Source organism: Scyliorhinus torazame, chromosome 12 (assembly GCF_047496885.1).
Source record: "Scyliorhinus torazame isolate Kashiwa2021f chromosome 12, sScyTor2.1, whole genome shotgun sequence".
NCBI classification, from domain to species: Eukaryota; Metazoa; Chordata; class Chondrichthyes; order Carcharhiniformes; family Scyliorhinidae; genus Scyliorhinus; species Scyliorhinus torazame.
Window position 1 is genome coordinate 168329353 of NC_092718.1, and position 20331 is coordinate 168349683.

Below are 20331 nucleotides of genomic sequence, written 5' to 3' on the forward strand. Positions count from 1 at the left end.
GAGACATGTCTGGTGGTAATGGAACGTATTCCGTAAAAGCAAGTCTGCTCTGACTGCACAGAAGCCATGCATCCTTGCAGACTCCGGCATTCTCAAGCCTGGACCCTGCAGAATCTATTTCTGCACTTGAATATATGGGATGTCAAGAAATCATGGGCTCCATGACAGTGCAATGGAAATATTACCCATGTCAGCCTCTTAATAGCTTGGTCAGGAAATTCATGCATGGTGGCAGATCTCAGCTTGCATCAGATAACTAAGATTCTGACTATTTTAAAATCCTACAATTCAATAACAAATATTGACACTACTGTAATCTGAAGTCAGAAATATTGAACCACAAGCAAAGCAATTCTCATTTGCAAGGCTTGAGCATATTGGTTTCAATACAAAATCACACTTGGCAGTGCTTTGATGTGCGATGTTCTGTTTTCAGTCCCTTCCCATGACTATGACCAGTGAGTAATTAGCAGACCAGGTCCAAATGCTTGGAAAGAAATATCTTCAATGGCGCTGAAAAGCTTACAAGTTCACTCCAGCTTACTGAAATTCTAGTAGCAGGAATAGCATGTTTTTCTTCTCCTGCCCCCTTAATCACAAGTGCATAGGAGTATAGGCACACATACATCCCGAAAGCACTCTGCACTGGTTTATCCTCTAAAACCGGTGTGATAAATGAGGTTGGATTATCAGGTCGGGTCTGAACATACTGTTTATTTGGTCCCCTGATAATTTCCGCCCATGAAAGACAACCCCACTTTTGTTTGGCTGAAGTACAACAGGACAGCTGTCAAGAGTGCTGTGAGTCTCACCAACCCCAGCAGGCCACCAACAACTGTCAGCAGTGCAAACATTGCAAGCCTGCGGCTGCATTACTGAGATTCTGATACTAATTGGACCTCCCAGCCTACAGATACATTGAGTCCTATTTTAAACCCTCTTAACAAACTATGAATCATCTCCCAATAATCCACAAAGTAAAAGGGTTCAAGAGCATCTCTGCCGAGATATTTGTCAGAAATCTTCTGTTGATTTCTTTGTCGAGCCCAGAATAATTTCCTGGCGTCTCCTGCTTGATCTACTCCACGTCGAAGAAGACAGCATAGCTGAGACGCCAACAGTGATTTCTCAAAGGCAAGAATTTCATGACTCTGGGTCACAAGGAACATGTTTGGGAGGCAGGGTAGGGAAAGAATACAGAGAACAGTAATCCTAATGGCTGCTAACTTGTCCATTACTCAATAATTATTTTCAGGGGACTTCCGGGTGCGGCGATGACCAGCTAAGTCGCACGTTTCGGCAGCTCCCGGTGGAACGGACTTTTGGGCTCTTAATAGGAGCCCCAACGGCAATTTTAACGGCTAAAAACACTGTGGTAAACCAGAAGGGAATCCCCCCTGGACACGGATGGAAAGAGAGGAAAGTGGCCGGATTGCGGTGGATCCTTTAGAGCAGCGGCAAGGAAGGCAAGCAAAAACCAAGATGGCGTCGGAAGGTGGCAGTTTAATATGGGGCCCTGAACAACACGAGTTTTTGAAACGCTGCGTGGAAGAGCTTAAAAAGGAGATGAAGAAGGAGCTGTTGGCCCCGATATTACAGGCGATTGAAGGGCTAAAAGATGAGGAAAAGACCCAGGAGCGGAAGCTTCGGGTCGTGAAGGCAAAGGCTGCCGAGAACGAGGACAATATACAGGGCCTGGTGGTGAAGACGGAGATGCACGAGGCACACCATAAACGATGTGTGGAAAGGCTGGAGGTGCTGGAGAATAATGCGAGGAGGAAGAATTTAAGGATTCTTGGTCTTCCTGAAGGTGCAGAAGGGGCGGACGTCGGGGCATGTGTGAGCACGATGCTGCACTCGTTAATGGGAGCGGAGGCCCCGACGGGTCCGTTGGAGGTGGAGGGAGCATACCGAGTGATGGCGCGAGGACTGAGAGCAGGAGAAATTCCCAGAGCCATAGTGGTGAGATTCCTCCGTTTTAAGGACAGAGAGATGGTCCTCAGGTGGGCAAAGAAAACTCGGAGCAGTAGGTGGGAGAACGAGGTGATCCACGTATATCAAGACTGGATTGCGGAGGTGGCGAGAAGGAGGGCGAGCTTTAATCGGGCCAAGGCGGTGCTTCATAAAAAGAAGATTAAATTTGGAATGCTGCAGCCGGCAAGACTGTGGGTCACATATCAAGGGAATCACCACTACTTTGAAACGGCGGATGAGGCGTGGACATTTATTGTTGAAGAGAAATTGGAATAAGCGGGTTATTAAAAAAGAACGTTTGAGACAAAGTGGTGGGGCGAATATGGGGGGCGAAGAGGGGGGAAAAAGGGGGGAGAGATGATTTTTATGTTGTTAATCCTGCGACCCGGTAACTTTTCTCTCTTCCACAGGTTGTGGGGGAGGGAGGAAGGGAGGTGGAGGAGCTGGGGGCATTGGCCATTGGGGGCGGGGCCAAAAGGGAAGTGCGGGCTTTGTTCCCGCGCTATGATAATTATGGCGGGAATAGGGAAGCAGGAAGGAGGGGGCGTCGCACGGTGCGAGCCGAGGTCACGGGGGGAAGCCGAGGTCGGCCAGAGTTTGCTGACTTCTGGGAGCAACATGGGGGGTGTAACTACGCTAGTGGGGGATCTAGCGGGGGGGGGGGGGGGGGGGGATTTACTGAGTTGCTGCTGCTGGGGAGAAGGGGGAGCTGGTATGGGGTGGGGTGGGCGGGGCGGGAGGGCACCGCCTGGGGGGGACACAGCTGCGTGGGAACCAGGTGAGGAGCTGGATAAAAGGGGATGGCTAATCGACAAAGGGGGGGGTAAAGAGCCCCCCAACCCGGCTGATCACGTGGAATGTGAGAGGGCTGAACGGGCCGATAAAGAGGGCACGGGTACTCGCACACCTTAAGAAACTTAAGGCAGATGTGGTTATGTTACAGGAGACGCATTTGAAACTGATAGACCAGGTTAGACTACGCAAAGGGTGGGTGGGGCAGGTGTTTCATTCGGGGCTAGATGCGAAAAACAGGGGGGTGGCTATACCAGTGGGGAAGCGGGTAATGTTTGAGGCAAAGACTATAGTGGCGGATAGTGGGGGCAGATACGTGATGGTGAGTGGCAAATTACAGGGGGAGGCGGTGGTCTTAGTGAACGTATATGCCCCGAACTGGGATGATGCCAACTTTATGAGGCGCATGTTAGGACGTATCCCGGACCTAGAGGTGGGGAAGTTGGTAATGGGTGGAGATTTTAACACGGTGCTGGAACCAGGGCTGGACAGATCGAGGCCCAGGACTGGAAGGAGGCCGGCAGCAGCCAAGGTGCTTAAAGACTTTATGGAACAGATGGGAGGAGTAGACCCATGGAGATTTATCAGACCTAGGAGTAAGGAGTTTTCGTTTTTCTCCTATGTCCACAAAGTTTATTCGCGAATCGACCTTTTTGTTTTGGGAAGGGCGTTGATCCCGAAGGTGAGGGGGACGGAGTATACGGCTATAGCTATTTCGGATCACGCTCCACACTGGGTGGACTTGGAGATAGGGGAGGAAAAAGAACGGCGTCCACCCTGGAGAATGGACATGGGACTAATGGCGGATGAGGGGGTGTGTCTAAGGGTGAGGGGGTGTATTGAAAAGTACTTGGAACTCAATGATAATGGGGAGGTCCAGGTGGGAGTGATCTGGGAGGCGCTGAAGGCAGTGGTTAGAGGGGAGCTGATATCAATCAGGGCACATAAAGGAAAGCAGGAGAGTAGGGAACGGGAGCGGTTGCTGCAAGAACTTCTGAGGGTGGACAGGCAATATGCGGAGGCACCGGAGGAGGGACAGTACAGGGAAAGGCAAAGGCTACATGTAGAATTTGATATGCTGACAACGGGTACTGCAGAGGCACAGTGGAGGAAGGCACAGGGTGTACAGTACGAATATGGGGAGAAGGCGAGCAGGTTGCTGGCCCACCAATTGAGGAAAAGGGGAGCAGCGAGGGAAATAGGGGGAGTGAGGGATGAGGAGGGAGAGATGGAGCAGGGAGCGGAGAGAGTGAATGGAGTGTTCAAGGCATTCTATGAAAGATTATATGAAGCTCAGCCCCCGGATGGGAAGGAGAGAATGATGTGTTTTCTGGACCAGCTGGAATTTCCCAAGGTGGAGGAGCAGGAGAGGGTGGGACTGGGAGCACAGATCGAAATGGAGGAAGTAGTGAAAGGAATTAGGAGCATGCAGGCGGGGAAGGCCCCGGGACCGGATGGATTCCCAGTTGAATTTTACAGGAAATATGTGGACTTGCTCGCCCCGCTACTGAGGAGAACCTTTAATGAGGCGAGGGAAAGGGGACAGCTGCCCCCGACTATGTCAGAGGCAACGATATCGCTTCTCCTAAAGAAGGAAAAAGACCCGCTGCAATGCGGGTCCGAAAGGCCTATTTCTCTCCTGAACGTAGACGCTAAGATTCTGGCCAAGGTAATGGCAATGAGGATAGAGGATTGTGTCCCGGGGGTGGTCCATGAGGACCAAACTGGGTTTGTGAAGGGGAGACAGCTGAATACGAATATACGGAGGCTGCTAGGGGTAATGATCATGCCCCCACCAGAGGGGGGAAGCGGAGATAGTGGTGGCGATGGATGCCGAGAAAGCATTTGATAGAGTGGAGTGGGATTATTTGTGGGAGGTGTTGAGGAGATTTGGCTTTGGAGATGAGTATATTAGATGGGTACAGCTGCTGTATAGGGCCCCGATGGCGAGCGTGGTCACAAATGGACGGGGGTCTGCGTATTTTCGGCTCCATAGAGGGACGAGGCAGGGATGTCCTCTGTCCCCATTATTGTTTGCACTGGCGATTGAGCCCCTGGCACTAGCATTGAGGGGTTCCAGGAAGTGGAGGGGAGTACGCAGGGGAGGAGAAGAACACCGCGTATCTCTGTATGCGGACGATTTGTTGTTGTATGTGGCGGACCCGGCGGAGGGGATGCCAGAGATAATGCGGATACTTGGGGAGTTTGGAGAATTTTCAGGATATAAACTGAACATGGGGAAAAGTGAGTTGTTTGTGGTGCATCCAGGGGGGGGCAGAGCAGAGAAATAGAGGACTTACCGCTGAGGAAGGTAACAAGGGACTTTCGCTACTTGGGGATCCAGATAGCCAGGAATTGGGGTACATTGCATAGGTTAAATTTAACGCGGTTGGTGGAACAGATGGAGGAGGACTTCAAGAGATGGGACATGGTATCCCTGTCACTGGCAGGGAGGGTGCAGGCGGTTAAAATGGTGGTCCTCCCGAGATTCCTCTTTGTGTTTCAGTGCCTCCCGGTGGTGATCACGAAGGCTTTTTTCAAAAGGATTGAGAAGAGTATCATGAGTTTTGTGTGGGCCGGGAAGACCCCGAGAGTGAGGAAGGGATTTTTGCAGCGTAGTAGGGATGGGGGGGGGGGGGGGGGGGGGGGGGGGGCTGGCACTACCGAGCCTAAGTGAGTACTACTGGGCCGCCAATATCTCAATGGTATGCAAGTGGATGGGAGAAGAGGAGGGAGCGGCGTGGAAGAGATTGGAGAGGGCGTCCTGCAGGGGGATTAGCCTACAAGCTATGGTGACGGCGCCGTTGCCGTTCTCACCGAAGAAATACACCACAAGCCCGGTGGTGGTGGCTACTCTGAAAATTTGGGGGCAGTGGAGGCGGCATAGGGGAAAGACGTGAGCCTCGGTGTGGTCCCCGATAAGAAAGAACCATAGGTTTGCTCCGGGGAGAATGGATGGGGGATTTGGAACATGGCAAAGAGCAGGAGTAACACAATTCAGAGATCTGTTTGTAGATGGGACGTTTGCAAGTCTGGGAGCGCTGACTGAAAAATATGGGTTGCCCCAAGGGAATGCATTCCGGTATATGCAACTGAGGGCTTTTGCGAGGCAACAGGTGAGGGAATTCCCGCAGCTCCCGACGCAGGAGGTGCAGGACAGAGTGATCTCAAAGACATGGGTGGGGGACGGTAAGGTATCAGGCATATATAGGGAAATGAGGGACGAGGGGGAGATTATGGTAGATGAGCTGAAAGGGAAATGGGAAGAGGAGCTGGGGGAGGAGATTGAGGAGGGGCTGTGGGCTGATGCCCTAAGTAGGGTAAACTCATCCTCCTCGTGTGCCAGGCTAAGCCTGATACAATTTAAGGTGTTACACAGGGCGCATATGACTGGAGCACGGCTCAGTAAATTTTTTGGAGTAGAGGATAGGTGTGCGAGATGCTCGAGAAGCCCAGCGAATCACACCCACATGTTCTGGTCATGTCCGGCACTACAGGGGTTTTGGGTGGGGGTGACAAAGGTGCTTTCGAAGGTGGTGGGGGTCCAGGTCGAACCAAGCTGGGGGTTGGCTATATTCGGGGTTGCAGAAGAGCTGGGAGTGCAGGAGGCGAAAGAGGCTGATGTTTTGGCCTTTGCGTCCCTAGTAGCCCGGCGCAGGATGCTGTTGATGTGGAAGGAAGCCAAGCCCCCGGGTGTGGAGACCTGGATAAATGACATGGCAGGGTTTATAAAGCTGGAACGGATTAAGTTCGTCCTAAGGGGATCGGCTCAAGGGTTCACCAGGCGGTGGCGACCGTTCGTCGAATACCTCACAGAAAGATAGAGGGAATGGAAAAGAAGAAGACAGCAGCAGCAACCCTGGGGGCGGGGGGGTGGAGGAACCAGAAGGACTCTCAGGGATGTTAGTGTATAAGTATAATATGTATAGGTTGTTGTTATAGGTAATTGTATACTGGACTGCTGAATTGTATTTTTGGAGAGTATTTATTTGGGACAAGGCAGTTGCCATTTAGTTTTGTTTTTTAATTTTGATGTTGTTTATATATTATTTATTTCTTGTTTAAAAAACTGGCCATTGTTATTTATATTGTTATATTACTGTGTAAAAGATACACAATGTACTGTTATGGTTGGCCAAAAATTTTGAATAATATATATTTTTAAAAAATTATTTTCAGGGATAGTAATGATGTTTGTAGCTCTGTGCTCTAATTGATCACAGGTACCTTCTTCGACCTTGGTTGGCTTAAGCATATGCTCAGCAGAAACCAGGTGCAACATTGGGTTTGATATTTGCCAGCTCGCCCCTGGCCTGGTGCCCTGCTCCAAGGCTCTCTTTCCCACACTTCTCATGTCTGCCTGTTCCCATCTGTCCCTGCAAGACCAGATTCCTTCATGTTTCTCTCTTAGTGTTTCTCTGGTCCCGACAATTGTCACCCATGAAAGATGACCCCACTTCTGTTTGGCTGCAATGTCCTGTAGTGAATAGCAGGCACTCTACAACTACTGCTCACAATTGAACCTTTTAACTGTGTAAGCTGATTTAAAGTGATTCAGAGAATGCAGCATTGGGTCTGGGATCCAGAGCAGAGGTAGGATAGTCTTTTTAAAAATAAATTTAGAGTACCTAATTATTTTTTTCCAATTAAGGGGCAATTTAGCGTGGCCAATCCACCTAACCAGCACATCTTTGGGTTGTGGACGTGAGACCTATGCAGACACGGCGAGAATGTGCAAACCCCACAAGGACAGTGACTCGGGGCCGGGATCGAACCCGGGTCCTCAGCACCGTGAAGCAGCAATGCTAACCACTACGCCACCATGCCACCCTCAAGAGGCAGGACAGTCAACTAATTTTCCCCCACACCTCCACCCGGCACTCGCAAACATAGTTCACAATTTTACAAAAAGACATTTAGATAGTTGGAGATGCGAGCAGGGTGCTAGCCTATGTATTTCTGTGGTCATTCGATTCTTCATAAAAGAGGTGTGGGGTTCTTTTGAAGCCCAAGAGCCATACAGCCTTACTTCTCGTCTCCACAGAAAAATATGGAGATATAAATACATTGAGAAAGGGGGAGACAGTAAGAAAGAGGGAGCGCGGTTGGGAAAAGCAAAACTAAGATACAGAGGGTAGTGGAAAGCAGACAAACATATTTAAGTATATATGGAGATCAGTTAGCCTATCTGAAAAGGTGGAAACACATCAGAAGTACATAGCCGGTCCACAAGAATTTTAAAAGAAACTAGATGCAGATGCTTGTATCAATCTGTTCAAGTTAAGCCTGTGAAAAAAGACTTAGAAACTAACAGACCATTACATATCGAGCAAACACAAGGGTAGGATCCTCCCCTGGGTTTCAGGGCCACACCATCAGGCTCAAATTCTCACAAATTATGCAGTTGAGTATCCCGCATTTGGAGACACCGTAGGCGTCAGCACACCCCAAGTGCAACGAGCTAGCTTCGTCCTGGGCGAACCATCTTGTTCAAACACTTATCCGTGACTTTCCACAAATTGGCTAATTAGAGATGGCAAGTTCACCTCTGATTTAGGGTAACAGGAGGCGCTTGAAGCTGGAGGGCGAATAGGAAGTCCTCCAGCACTGCAGAGGATGGCTTTTCAGAGGTTCTTTCCAACTTTTTAAAAAGGTTATAAATAATAAAAAGATCTCTGCAGCCAGGCCACCACTGTGGAGGAAGCCCCTCCATAGTGTCGTCTGCAGCTGAAGTCAGGCAGGGAGAGAGAACCTCTACGCCAGCCTGGAGCACAGCATTTCTAGTCTGCTGCTGGGAGGCCGCCTCTGCAGTTGCCCAGTTCCTTGATGCCTTTAGGGACTGAATAGGCCATAAGCAGGATCAATTAGAAACCCGCCACGTTCCTCCCCAATTCTGCCTCTGGAAAGTAGTCCAGGGTGGATTGGAGCTAGGGAACACTAAATCCAAGTCTGTTCACATTGGATACTAAAAGGTACCATAGGATATTAAAAGATGCCATAGAGTCAGTTGTGGCACAATGGTAGCACTCCCACCCGAGTCCAACGATAGTAGGTTCAAGTCCCACTACAGGTCTTCAGCACAGAAATCAAGGCTTACACTCTAGTGTGGTACTGTAGGAGCACTGCACTTTGGGTGGTGTTGTCTTTCAGATGAGATCTTAAACAGAAACCATTTGCCCTCTCAGTTGGTTAAAAAAAGGATTCAAAGGCACTATTTTGAAGAGCAGCAGGACGGCACGGCGGTGCAGTGGTTAGCACTGTTGCCTCACGGCGCCGAGGTCCTAGGTTCGATCCCAGCCCAGGGTCACTGTCCGTGTGGCGTTTGCACATTCGCCCCGTGTCTGCGTGGGTCTCACTCCACAACCTAAAAGATGTGCAGGATAGGTGGATTGGCAACGCAAAGTTACCCCTTAATTGGAAAAAAAACTAATTGGATAATCTTTTTTTTTAAAATTATTTTGAAGAAGAGCAGGAGAGTTACCCCGAGGGTCTAAGCCAAGACCCACTCCCCAATCAGTATCACAAAAACAGACGCTCTGATCATTATCACATTGCTGCTTTTGGGAGCTCGCTGTGCACTAATTGCCGACCACATTTCCTACATTACAAATATGAGAACTTTGAAAATACTTCATTGGCTGTAAAGTGCTTTGGGACACTATGGGCACGAACGCCATTATACAAACATATGTCTTTCTTTATCACTGGCATTTTTTCCACATTTTCCTGATAAATTATTTACTTGGAAGGAGGGATTTTAGGATATAGCTGAAAATTTGGGGGCAGAAATGCTTTACACGCCAGTCAGTTTATGCTGTAAACATTGTAATCTAAAAGCTCCAATGCCTGGGGAGGCAGTGTATTCTGCTCATCATAGTTTTACAAGTGTAATATCAACAATTAATTCTTGGAAATATTTTTTAATAGAGTACAGTTGCAGCGAGTGGACATACTGTCGCCAATGGGAAGTAATGCACCAGCAGCTTGAATAGGCAAGGTAATTAAAAAAAAAAAAACTGGGTTTGATTACTACTTTCTGGGGGAGGTAGCAACTTGCAATAATTTGGGACTTGATGAATTCACTCCAAATCAGATCTTGACCTTTCAAACTTCGAGAAGAAACAGATTGCAAATTCAAATGAGCAAGATTTATTTCCAAAGAATGTTCCAAATATTTTTATTCAACAAATTTTACCATGCAAAAGAGAAAACAAACTCCAACAATATTAAAAAACAATTCCACCCAAACCCAGGAACCAACTACCACCCCCCCCCCCCCCCCCCCCCCCCCAAATAGTAACCAACTCCTGAAAATGCAGCAACAGTTGTAGAACCCTCCTCCGCCACCCTCCGCAACTTGAACGTCACCATAGTCCAGGGTCAAAAACTTCAGCAGGCCCCCCCCCCGCCACACCGAGGCACAGGGTGGAGAAGCTGACCTCCACCCCAACAAAATCTGCCTACGAGCGATCAGCAAGGCGAAGACCAAGACATCTGCGCCTGCTCCCACCCGCAACTCGGGCCGGTCCGACACCCCGAATATGGCTTCTAGTGGACTGGGCTCCGCATCAACATGCAAGACCCTGAGATTGTATTGAACACAGTCCTCCAAAACCGTTCCAGCTTCAGGCAGCACCAAAATGTATGAACATGGTTTGCGGGTCCCCTCCCACATCGCTCACAAACAGCCGGCTCATCCTTGATCTTGTGAGATGCGTCCTGTGCACTACCTTCAGCTGTATCAGCTCCAATCTCGCACACGAGGTTGAGGCATTCACCCGCTGCATCACCTCACACCACAGTCCCTCTTCTAGTGACACCCCCCCCCCCCCCACCCCACTTTGCCTTAATCCTTTCCATGGACATACAACCCTCCTCCAGGATCCTCCCGTAGACCGCTGAAACGGCCCCACTCTCCAACCCCCCCCCCCCCCCCCCAAGCCCGTGCCGACCACGCTGCCCGACTAAACTACAATCTTCTACACTTCCTGGGTCCGTATCCCTCTATTCCCATCCTATTCATGTATTTGTCAAGATGCCCCTTAAATGTCACTATCGTCCCTGCTTCCACCACCTCCTCCGACAGCGAGTTCCAGGCACCCACTACCCTCTGTGTAAAATACTTGCCTTGTACATCTACTCTAAACCTTGCCCCTCGCACCTTAATCCTATGCCCCCTAGTAATTGACCCCTCTACCCTGGGGGAAAGCCTCGGACTATCCACTCTGTCTATGCCCCTCATAATTTTGTATACCTCTATCAGGTCTCCCCTCAACCTCCTTCGTTCCAGTGAGAACAAACCGAGTTTATTCAACAGCTCCTCATAGCTAATGCCCTCCATACCAGACAACATTCTGGTAAATCTCTTCTGCACCCTCTCTAAAGCCTCCATATCCTTCTGGTAGTGTGGCGATCAGAATTGAACACTATACTCCAAGTGTGGCCTAACTAAGGTTCTATACAGCTGCAACATGACTTGCCAATTCTTATACTCAATGCCCCGGCCAATGAAGGCAAGCATGCCGTATGCCTTCTTGACTACCTTCTCCACCTGTGTTGTCCCTTTCCGTGACCTGTGGACCTGGACACCTAGATCTCTCTGACTTTCAATAAGGGTTCTACCATTCACTGTATATTCCCTACATGCATTAGACCTTCCAAAATGCATTAGCTCACATTTGTCTGGATTAAACTCCATCTGCCATCTCTGTGCCCAAGTCTCCAAACAATCTAAATCCTGCTGTATCCTCTAGGCTTGCGAATGACGCCGCCCCCCCCCCCCCCTCCAAAAGGCCAAATCCTTCATTTCTTTAATCTTCCTCTCATCCCATCTCTGAAACCTCACATCCATCCTCCCCATCCCAAACCCATGATTCCTCCTAATTAGTATCCCCCCTGACCCAGCCTAAAATGCTGCCTAACCTGACTCACCGAGTACTTTCCTGGAGCCAATGGAAGCGGCACCATTGCCAGGGCCTGCAAACCCAGCCCCTTACACATTCCCGCCTCCACCTTTACCCACAGAGCCTCCCCTCCTTGTCCCAACTCCGCACCTTCTCCGCATTTGCCACCCAAAAATATACAGCAAGTTTGGGAAACCTAACCCCTGCCCCCCGCCCCTCGGCCTGTCATCCTCTCTGCAAAACCACCCTCCTAATCCTGGCCACCTTCCCCCCCGCAAATGAACGAGGAGATCAACTTATCACCCCCCAAAGGACTTTGATAAAAAGACCGGCAGGCACTGAAATAAAAACAAGAATCGTGGCAAAACATTCATTTTAACTGTCTTCACTCTCCCTACCAAGCTAGTGAAATTATATTTTCAGAGCCCTCCCCAACCTCGGGCCACCTGCACCCCCAAGTACCTAAAGTGGGTTGCCGCCAAGTGGAATGGTAGCACCCCGACCCTGCTCCCAGCGGAGAGACCATTTAATACTCGCTCTTGCTAAATTCAATTTATACCCTGAGAACACCCCAAATCTCTGAAGCAGCTCCATTATACTCCCCACTGACGTGCTCGGGTCCGAGCTATACAGAAGCAAATCATCAGCGTATAGGGACGTCCTATGTTTCACCTCCTCACATCACTATCCCTTTCCACATCCCCGAGCTCCTTAGTGTAATTGCCAAGGGCTCTATAGCAAACAACAACAGGGACAGAGGGCACCCCTGTCTCGTATCCTGGTACAGTGCAAAGTACCCAGAGTACAACAAACCTCCAATTCCAAATTTCTCCAATACCGCCATCAAGTAACCCCACTCTACCAGATCGTTTGCCTTCTCTGCATCCAGTGCTACCACCACCTCAGTCTCTTTTCCCTCCACCAGCTACAGGACCACATTCAACAAACTCCACATATTCAAGAACAACTGCCTTCCCTTCACAAACCCCATCTGATCCTTGCCAATCACCTTCAAGAGTCATTCTTCCAACCATGACGCCAACACCTTTGATAATATCTTGGCATCTACATTCAGCAGAGATATGGGCCTGTACGACTCACACTCCACCGGGTCCTGATCCTTCTTTAGCAGCAACGAGATAGAAGCTTGCCCCATCGTTTGCAGCAAGACACACCTACCTAACGCATCCTCAAACATTCCCACCATCAGCAGCGCCAACTTTTCCTTAAATTTCTTATAAAATTCAACTGGGAACTCATTGGGCCCTGTTGCCTTCCCTATCTGCATCCTCCCAATTTCCTCCTTCACCTCCTGCTCCCCCGCCAGCTCCTCCAACCCTGCTCTATCCTCCTCACCCAGCCTTGGATACACCAACGTCCAGGAACTCCCTCATCCTCCTCTCCTCCCCGGTGGCTGACCTATATATCTGTATAAAACTCCTCAAATATTGTATTAATCTGCCCCGCACCGCCCCACTTCACCCTTCTCAACTGGCGCACCGTTTTCCCTGTGGACAATTGGTCGAACCTCGCCTGAAACTCCTTCCTCTTGGCCAAGAGACCCGGGTTCGGGTCCCCCACATACCTCCCATCTACCTCCAGAATCTCCACTTTGGCGCTCCTCTCTGTCCTCCTTGTCCACCACAGCTTTGAACAAAATCACCTCCTCCCCTCGTTACTATGTTCAGAACCTCCCAAGCCACCGACTATGAAACATCCTCAATGCAATTACACCCCACATAATCCTCGATCACCGTCCCAATCTTATCACGAAAGCTTTGGTCCGCTGACAAACTCATGTGCATTCTCCACTCCAGTCTCTGGGCCATCCCCTTCTCCAAATCCACATCCAATCAGTGCGGAGCATAGTCCAAAATCACAATTGCGGAGTGCTCTGACCTCCTCACCCCAGACAAAAGCACCTTCCCCACCATGAAAAAGTTTATCCTATTGTTTACCGGGGAGAAAAACGAATACTCCCGTTCCCTCGGGTGTAAGAACCTCCACAGGCCAATCCTCCCATCTCCCTCACGAGCCCAGCCAGCACCTTCGCCCCCCGCCCCCCAAAGACTGGGCCAGCGAGTGTGGCTGAGACCTATCCACCTTCGGCTCCTGCACCATATTCCAATCCCCCCCCTACCAACTCGTGGATATCCAGATCCGGAATGGCACACAGCACCCTCTTCACAAACTCCGCATTATCTCAGTTGGAGCCACATCCGCTCGTCAGTACAACCAGACCCCCTCCCCCCACTCTCGTGCCCCCATCACTATGTACCTGCCCCCCTGGTCCGCCACTACCTTCTCCATCTGAAACCTCACCCTCTTGCCCACTAATACCACTATCCCTTGAACCCTGCTATTGAAACCAGAGTGGAAAATCTGACACACCCAACCCTTCTTAAGTCTCACCTGATCCCTCACCCTCAGGTGGGTTGCCTGCAGCATCACCACGTTGGCTTTTAAGCTCTTCAAGTGTCTAAAAACCATCAATCTCTTCGCTGGGCCCCTAAACTCATGTTCCACGTCACTATTCTGACCGGGGGTCTCGCATCATCCACCCCCCCTATCCGCCATCATCATAACCCTGGGCCCTGCCCTTCAGGCCAGCCCCGCCCCATCCCTTTGTTACCATCGAACCCCTCTTCCCCCCTCTTCCAAAATCCCCCCATCCACTTCCTCTTGCAAACACTTTTTCCTGTATTGACACCCACCCCCCAACCGCCATCGAAACCTGTTCGACCAGGTTCCACCTACCAGGGCCCCTCCCTCCCCCACCACATTCCCACTCACTAGCCAACCTTCACTTGATAGTGTGGAGGCCCCTGCCCAGGCCCCCCTCCTCACAATCCCCTCTTCTCAATCCCCTCCCCGCATGAGAGTCTCTGAAAACAAAAATAGACAAACAAAACCAGTGCAATACTGCACCCCAGAAAAATGCCATAACCCCAAAGCCCAAGATAATTGTAACCAACTATAAACAGTAAACAAAGGTAAACTACCCTCCCCATTCAACCAATCCAAAAACCCCCACAAATACATAACAAGAAACAACCAAAAAGAGAGATAAAGAATAAGCACAGCCCCCCATCCCCTCAGTCCAAGACCCAATCTCAGTCCCATCTCTCATTTCAGTCAAAGTCCTTCAGACTTCACGAACACCTCCACCACCTCGAAGGAGAAGTCCCTCGAATTGTAGGTCACCCTCAGCTTCGCCAGGTAGACCATGTCAAACCTCACGCCGTTTTTGCCTTCACCCGTCTGAAGGCCACCCGCTTTCTCACCAGTTCCACCGTCAAATCTTGGTATATTCGAATACCGACGCCTTCCCACTTCACCTCACGTCTTTGCTTTGCTCAACTTAAGACCTTCTCCTTAACGCAAAACTTATGGAAGCATATTATAAACTGCCCTTGGTGGCTCGTTTGCTTTCGGCTTGGGCCTGAGCGACCGGTGTGCCAGCATTTTTGCGGTCGGCCTTGGGCCCTCCACCCCCTCAGGCAGGCCCATGATCCGCAGGTTTTGCCCCTGAAACCGGACATTAAAATCCTGTAGCCACCTAAGTTGGCCAACTCCCGATTCAAAATGGCGAACGGCAAAGGCTGAAGGGAAATTCAGCCAACACAGGCAGAAACCAGCAGGTGCAGGTTTGCTGCGTATTAAAACTCTGCAAAAGCCCAGACAGCATCGATACCAGCGACCATCAGCATAATAATGTAGCAGCCATCTATATACTAATGCGCAATCCCCGGGTGCAATTGAAACATTTGGGATGAACAAAGCAAAGCCAGACTCCCCGGCACCAGCAGGAGCCAACACAAAAGAGGTTAACGGACACCTCAAGACCGCCCATCGATCAGGGAACCGCTCCAGTATTGGAGAAATCCGACCAAGCGATTGGGACAAAGTCCAATCACTTGGGACCAGGTACGGGGTCCGCCTGAAAGGCGGGAAGCCCCTGGGGACTATAAAGTTAAGCCCCCAAGTTCAACTCACTCTCTTCTTCCTGCCCAGGTCACCCAGCAACGCGAACCAACCTTGACCGTGACCGGTGCAGTGACCGCTGAAAGATCGTAAATCTTAATTCAACGCTCGCTACGAGATAGGCACTCCTAGCTACCAATCCGTACCAACTTCGAATCCCGCAGACTCAGAACCCGAACAAAAGGTCATTTGTTCCCCTGACCTGGTGGGCCAGTCCGAAGTTAAGTATAGGCCTGTTAGTTGGAGAAGTAGCTTAGACATAGAATTTGTGCATGAGTAGTGATTACTGTGTATAATAAATGTGCTTTGATTTGAATCTTACTAATCGGTGTATTGAGTTATTGATCATTACTTGGACTTGAACCTCGTGGCGGTATCATAAGAACTAGGAGCAGGAGTAGGCCATCTGGCCCCTCGAGCCTGCTCCACCATTCAGTGAGATCATGGCTGATCTTTTGTGGACTCAGCTCCACTTTCCGTCCCGAACAGCATAACCCTTAATCCCTTTATTCTTCAAAAAACTATCTATCTTTATCTTAAAAACATTTACTGAAGGAGCCTCTACTGCTTCACTGGGCAAGGAATTCCATAGATTCACAACCCTTGGGGTGAAGAAGTTCCTCCTACACTCAGTCCTAAATCTACTTCCCCTTATCTTGAGGCTATGCCCCCTAGTTCTGCTTTCACCCGCCAGTGGAAACAACCTGCCCGCATCTATCCTATCTATTCCTTTCATAATCTTATATGTTTCTATAAGATCCCCCCATATCCTTCTAAATTCCAACGAGTACAGTCCCAGTCTACTCAACCTCTCCTCGTAATCCAACCCCTTCAGCTCTGGGATTAACCTAGTGAATCTCCTCTGCACACCCTCCAGTGCCAGTACGTCCTTTCCCAAGTAAGGAGACCAAAACTGAACACAATACTCCAGGTGTGGCCTCACTAACACCTTATACAATTGCAGCAGAACCTCCCTAGTCTTAAACTCCGTCCCTCTAGCAATGAAGGACAAAATTCCATTTGCCTTCTTAATCAGGTATCATAAAGATACCTGGCGACTCGCGGGCAAAGGTAATAAAACAGAGCAATTGAACCAACCAAATAGTTAGCAACAATCCAAAAATACCCAATGTGCGACCTCCACCTACATATCGTCACCGGAATGCCCATGTATACAAGATTTCTGTTGGAATACCTGTCCTCATCAAATCACCATGTGGAGTATAACTATTCCTCTAACCTGAAGAGCCTCAGGTGCTGCCCACTACTTTCAAGCACCTCATGTCATGAGTGTAATAGAAGCCAGTGTCCCAAAGTCCTGGCAATGCAATAAAAATGCTGGATAAAATTAATTGCTGAATTTCTATTAAATAAAATCCTTTAGGAGCGGCACGTGGCACAGTGGTTAGAACTGCTGCCTACGGCGCTGAGAACCTGGGTTCAAATCCCGGCCCTGGGTCACTGTCCGTGTGGAGTTTGCACATTCTCCCAGTGTCTGCGTGTGTTTCACCTCCACAACCCAAAGATGTGCAGGTTAGGTGGATTGGCCACGCTAAATTACCCCTTAATTGGGAATAAAAATAATTGGGTTCTCTAAATTAAAAAATAAAATAAACAAACAAAATCCTTCACATAAAAGTTAAACAAGTGTCATCTGCAGCCGGCATCAATTCTGTCCTGTAGGTCACCAGGAGGATTCATCTCGCAGTTGGAGTCAGGTTCTGGAAATCTGTACCATTGGTCAGTTAGGATCCTAACTGATATGATCCTTCTCTGGATTGATAGCATGCCATTGAGGCCAACATGTAGTTTGTATTATTTTGGACATGGCCTAATTTGGATGTGTTCTATAGTTGCCTCAATTGTCCTTCATCCAGCTTGCTGTTTTGAAGCATGTGCAATATTCTGATAAGCCTGATGGAACTTAGATTGGTTTTGATAATAGTTTTTCAATGCGCTAGCCAAAAGGATATAAAAGGCAGCTTTTGAAAAATATTTCCCATCACAAACAGACAGAAATGGATTTGCTATGGACTTCTTTGCTATTCGGCAACTTACTCTATTCATACCCACTTAAACTGAATTAATTTCTATTGTATAAAGCTTGTCAAGCAAATCAACCCCCCCCAATAGCAAATAACAGTTCATGCATTTGGTTTTATGTCTTAAAACATAAAATGTTTTCCCCGCAGCATTGCTCAAGAAGCTACAAACTAGTTTGTGTCTCCATGGAGTTGAATATCTGTTATCTCGAGTCTGGATTTTACAGTACACAATACCAGATTAAAGAATTTGCAGACAAGCACCTGTTCATTTTAGAACTCTCTTGTTGCCAGCCCTGAAATGTTGGCACTTGGTACTCACCAGCTCATCAATGTCCACTCCATTGACAGGTGATGTCTTGTGTCGAGTGTTTCTCCCGTGACCGTGTAGGGACTGTTTCTTCCCCGGCTGTTTCGCCTGCCTCTGAGAACGGGCCTGGGAGGCTGATTTTCCTTTGGCAGCTTTCCTGGATCTCGCTGTAAAGAGCAAAATTCACACATGATCATTATGCTGGCATTCAGATCCTTCATGCTTGCCACTCAAGTGGCATTCCATCAGACAGAGCTTTTGTTTTCATCAACTCTTTCATCCCATCAAACTTCTCCCTCCAGAATTAAAATAAAAGCAGGACTATGCCGAAATTCATTGGGCTTTAAAACTCCCTATTTTCCCTCCTCGAAGATAAGGCCTCATGTTCGTCCAGTTCCAAGCTCTCCTCCCAGGCTCCAGTACCTTTCCCTGAACAAAGAAAAAACAGCTGAACTAGAAGCTGTTCAAATTGTTACGACCATGTGAGGGGTATTGTGTTCCCTAATTTACCACTGCACGACTGGCTGTAACAAGGTTTCATTATAAATTTGAAGAGGATGTGCTTTGCCAATACTGTAGGAATCCCATTCTGTATGCTTTCAGATTATAAGGAATTAATCAGACAGATTTTCTGAGTTTAAAATCAAAAAACAAGACAAGGGGCGGGATTCTCCGCCGGCAGGATTCTCCGTTTTGCCGGCACCCGGGGGTTTCCCGATGGGGTGGGGCTGCCACACAATGGGAAACCTCATTGACCGGCCAGCGTAACGGAGAATCCCCCTGGCGGGTCGAGGCAGAAATGTGGCGTGGCGGGGCGGACGATCCAGCCCAAGTTTTATGACCTACTTCCCAAACTTAAAAACTAGGTATATTGCAACCCTCATTCATATAATTTCACACATTCCTTGGGCCCCAGAAGAAAGAGGTCGCTGTGTTAGACGCGTTTTGTAAGCAGCTCATGGGATCCACTGTTGTGGTTCAAGAGCACTAAAAAACCACCCAAAACAGCTCTGAAAAAATGGGCAGATATATGTCAAAGCTCGAACCCTTCAGCCAGGAGACTATGTGATCGATCTCCTACCAGTACAGTTCAGAGGCAAGTACAGGGTCGCAAAGAGAACTGAGGTGATAAACTATTTAATCAACATTCCAGGCCATAGGGGGAAAAAAACAGCATCTGTAGCACGGCAACATGCTAATGCAGTAGCACAGCTGGAGAGGGGACAAGCAAGCAATGTGGCTAATCTTTTAAGTGATATGGTTGAAGCGACAAACTCCAACAAAATAGTGTCAAATTTTTGATGATGGGGTTGTGGTCTGTATAGTCAGTGGTTTCAGTGTAACCATTTTAGACATGTATCTCAAGTATTTGAAAGCTAGTAATAATCCCAAGGTTTTCTTCTCCACAGTGGAATTGAGTTTCTGATATTAGTTCAATTTCTTGGAGAATACCCAATAAGTGTCTCTATGCTGGATTGATTCTCCAGGACAGCCCCCTACCCAAAAGCTACTACCCATCAATGGCTACTTCAAATGCTTTGTTGAAATCTGGAACTGCTAACACGGGTTTGTTTACTAGAGTGGCTTATGAGAAGAGACTTAAAAGATTCTTTTTTTTAAAGTTTGTGAAACAATCAAAGAAATACACGGTTAACTGTCCTTTGGCTAGTTTCAATGCAGTGATTCCATGTTGCATCCATTTTGTTTCAGCTGTCTTCCTGGATGCAACTGTACCGAGTAGCTGTCCCCTTTTATCCCCAAAGTGTCTTATGGTTTGCAGCAGATTGCTGTAGTCTGGTTGGTTACTCTGCAATATGCATGCACAACACTTCAGAGCGTGTGCGTAATGGCTCTCTGCAGCCCTCTGGCTTGGTAAACAGTGTTTCAAAAGCCTTTGTGGCTGTATATTCCAGAGGAATTTGATTACTGCGTCTGCTGTACTCATTGTGTTGCAGCATTGGAAATTACATTTTTGATGTCTCATCTTAAACTTTTGACGGGTTTCAAGATTGTGTGACAGCCAGCAGGAGAAAGGATCTCCCCCACTTCTCGGGGGGGGGGGGGAAAAAGAGTGTCTGTTCCTATACATTCCACTTGGATGGAATGAAAGTTATACATTCTGGCTGTAGCAGACACCCATTGTTTTAATAAGATTAGTTTATTAAAATCCAGCCCGAAAAAAGAATACTAGAAATTATAGCTTTGTCTTTAAGAAAAAAAATCCTCGTAAAATAATTCAAAATTGTTGCAGTCACAGGGTGATAATTAAGACTTGAAAGTCAGCATTTCCTGGTTAGCTCCATATTACTCACCGAGTTCCATTCAT

At 48.5% G+C, this 20331-nt stretch overlaps 1 protein-coding gene across 3 annotated transcripts in view; it reads right to left on the reverse strand.

The window, feature by feature from the left end:
* The window catches only part of baz1b (bromodomain adjacent to zinc finger domain, 1B), a 141551-nt gene that overhangs the window by 12884 nt on the left and 108336 nt on the right, over positions 1–20331 (reverse strand). For all 3 annotated transcript variants that reach the window (XM_072469330.1, XM_072469329.1, XM_072469331.1), the window contains one exon: positions 18018–18172. In XM_072469330.1, the coding sequence (XP_072325431.1) occupies positions 18018–18172 (155 nt within the window). The remainder of the gene's footprint in view (positions 1–18017; positions 18173–20331) is intronic.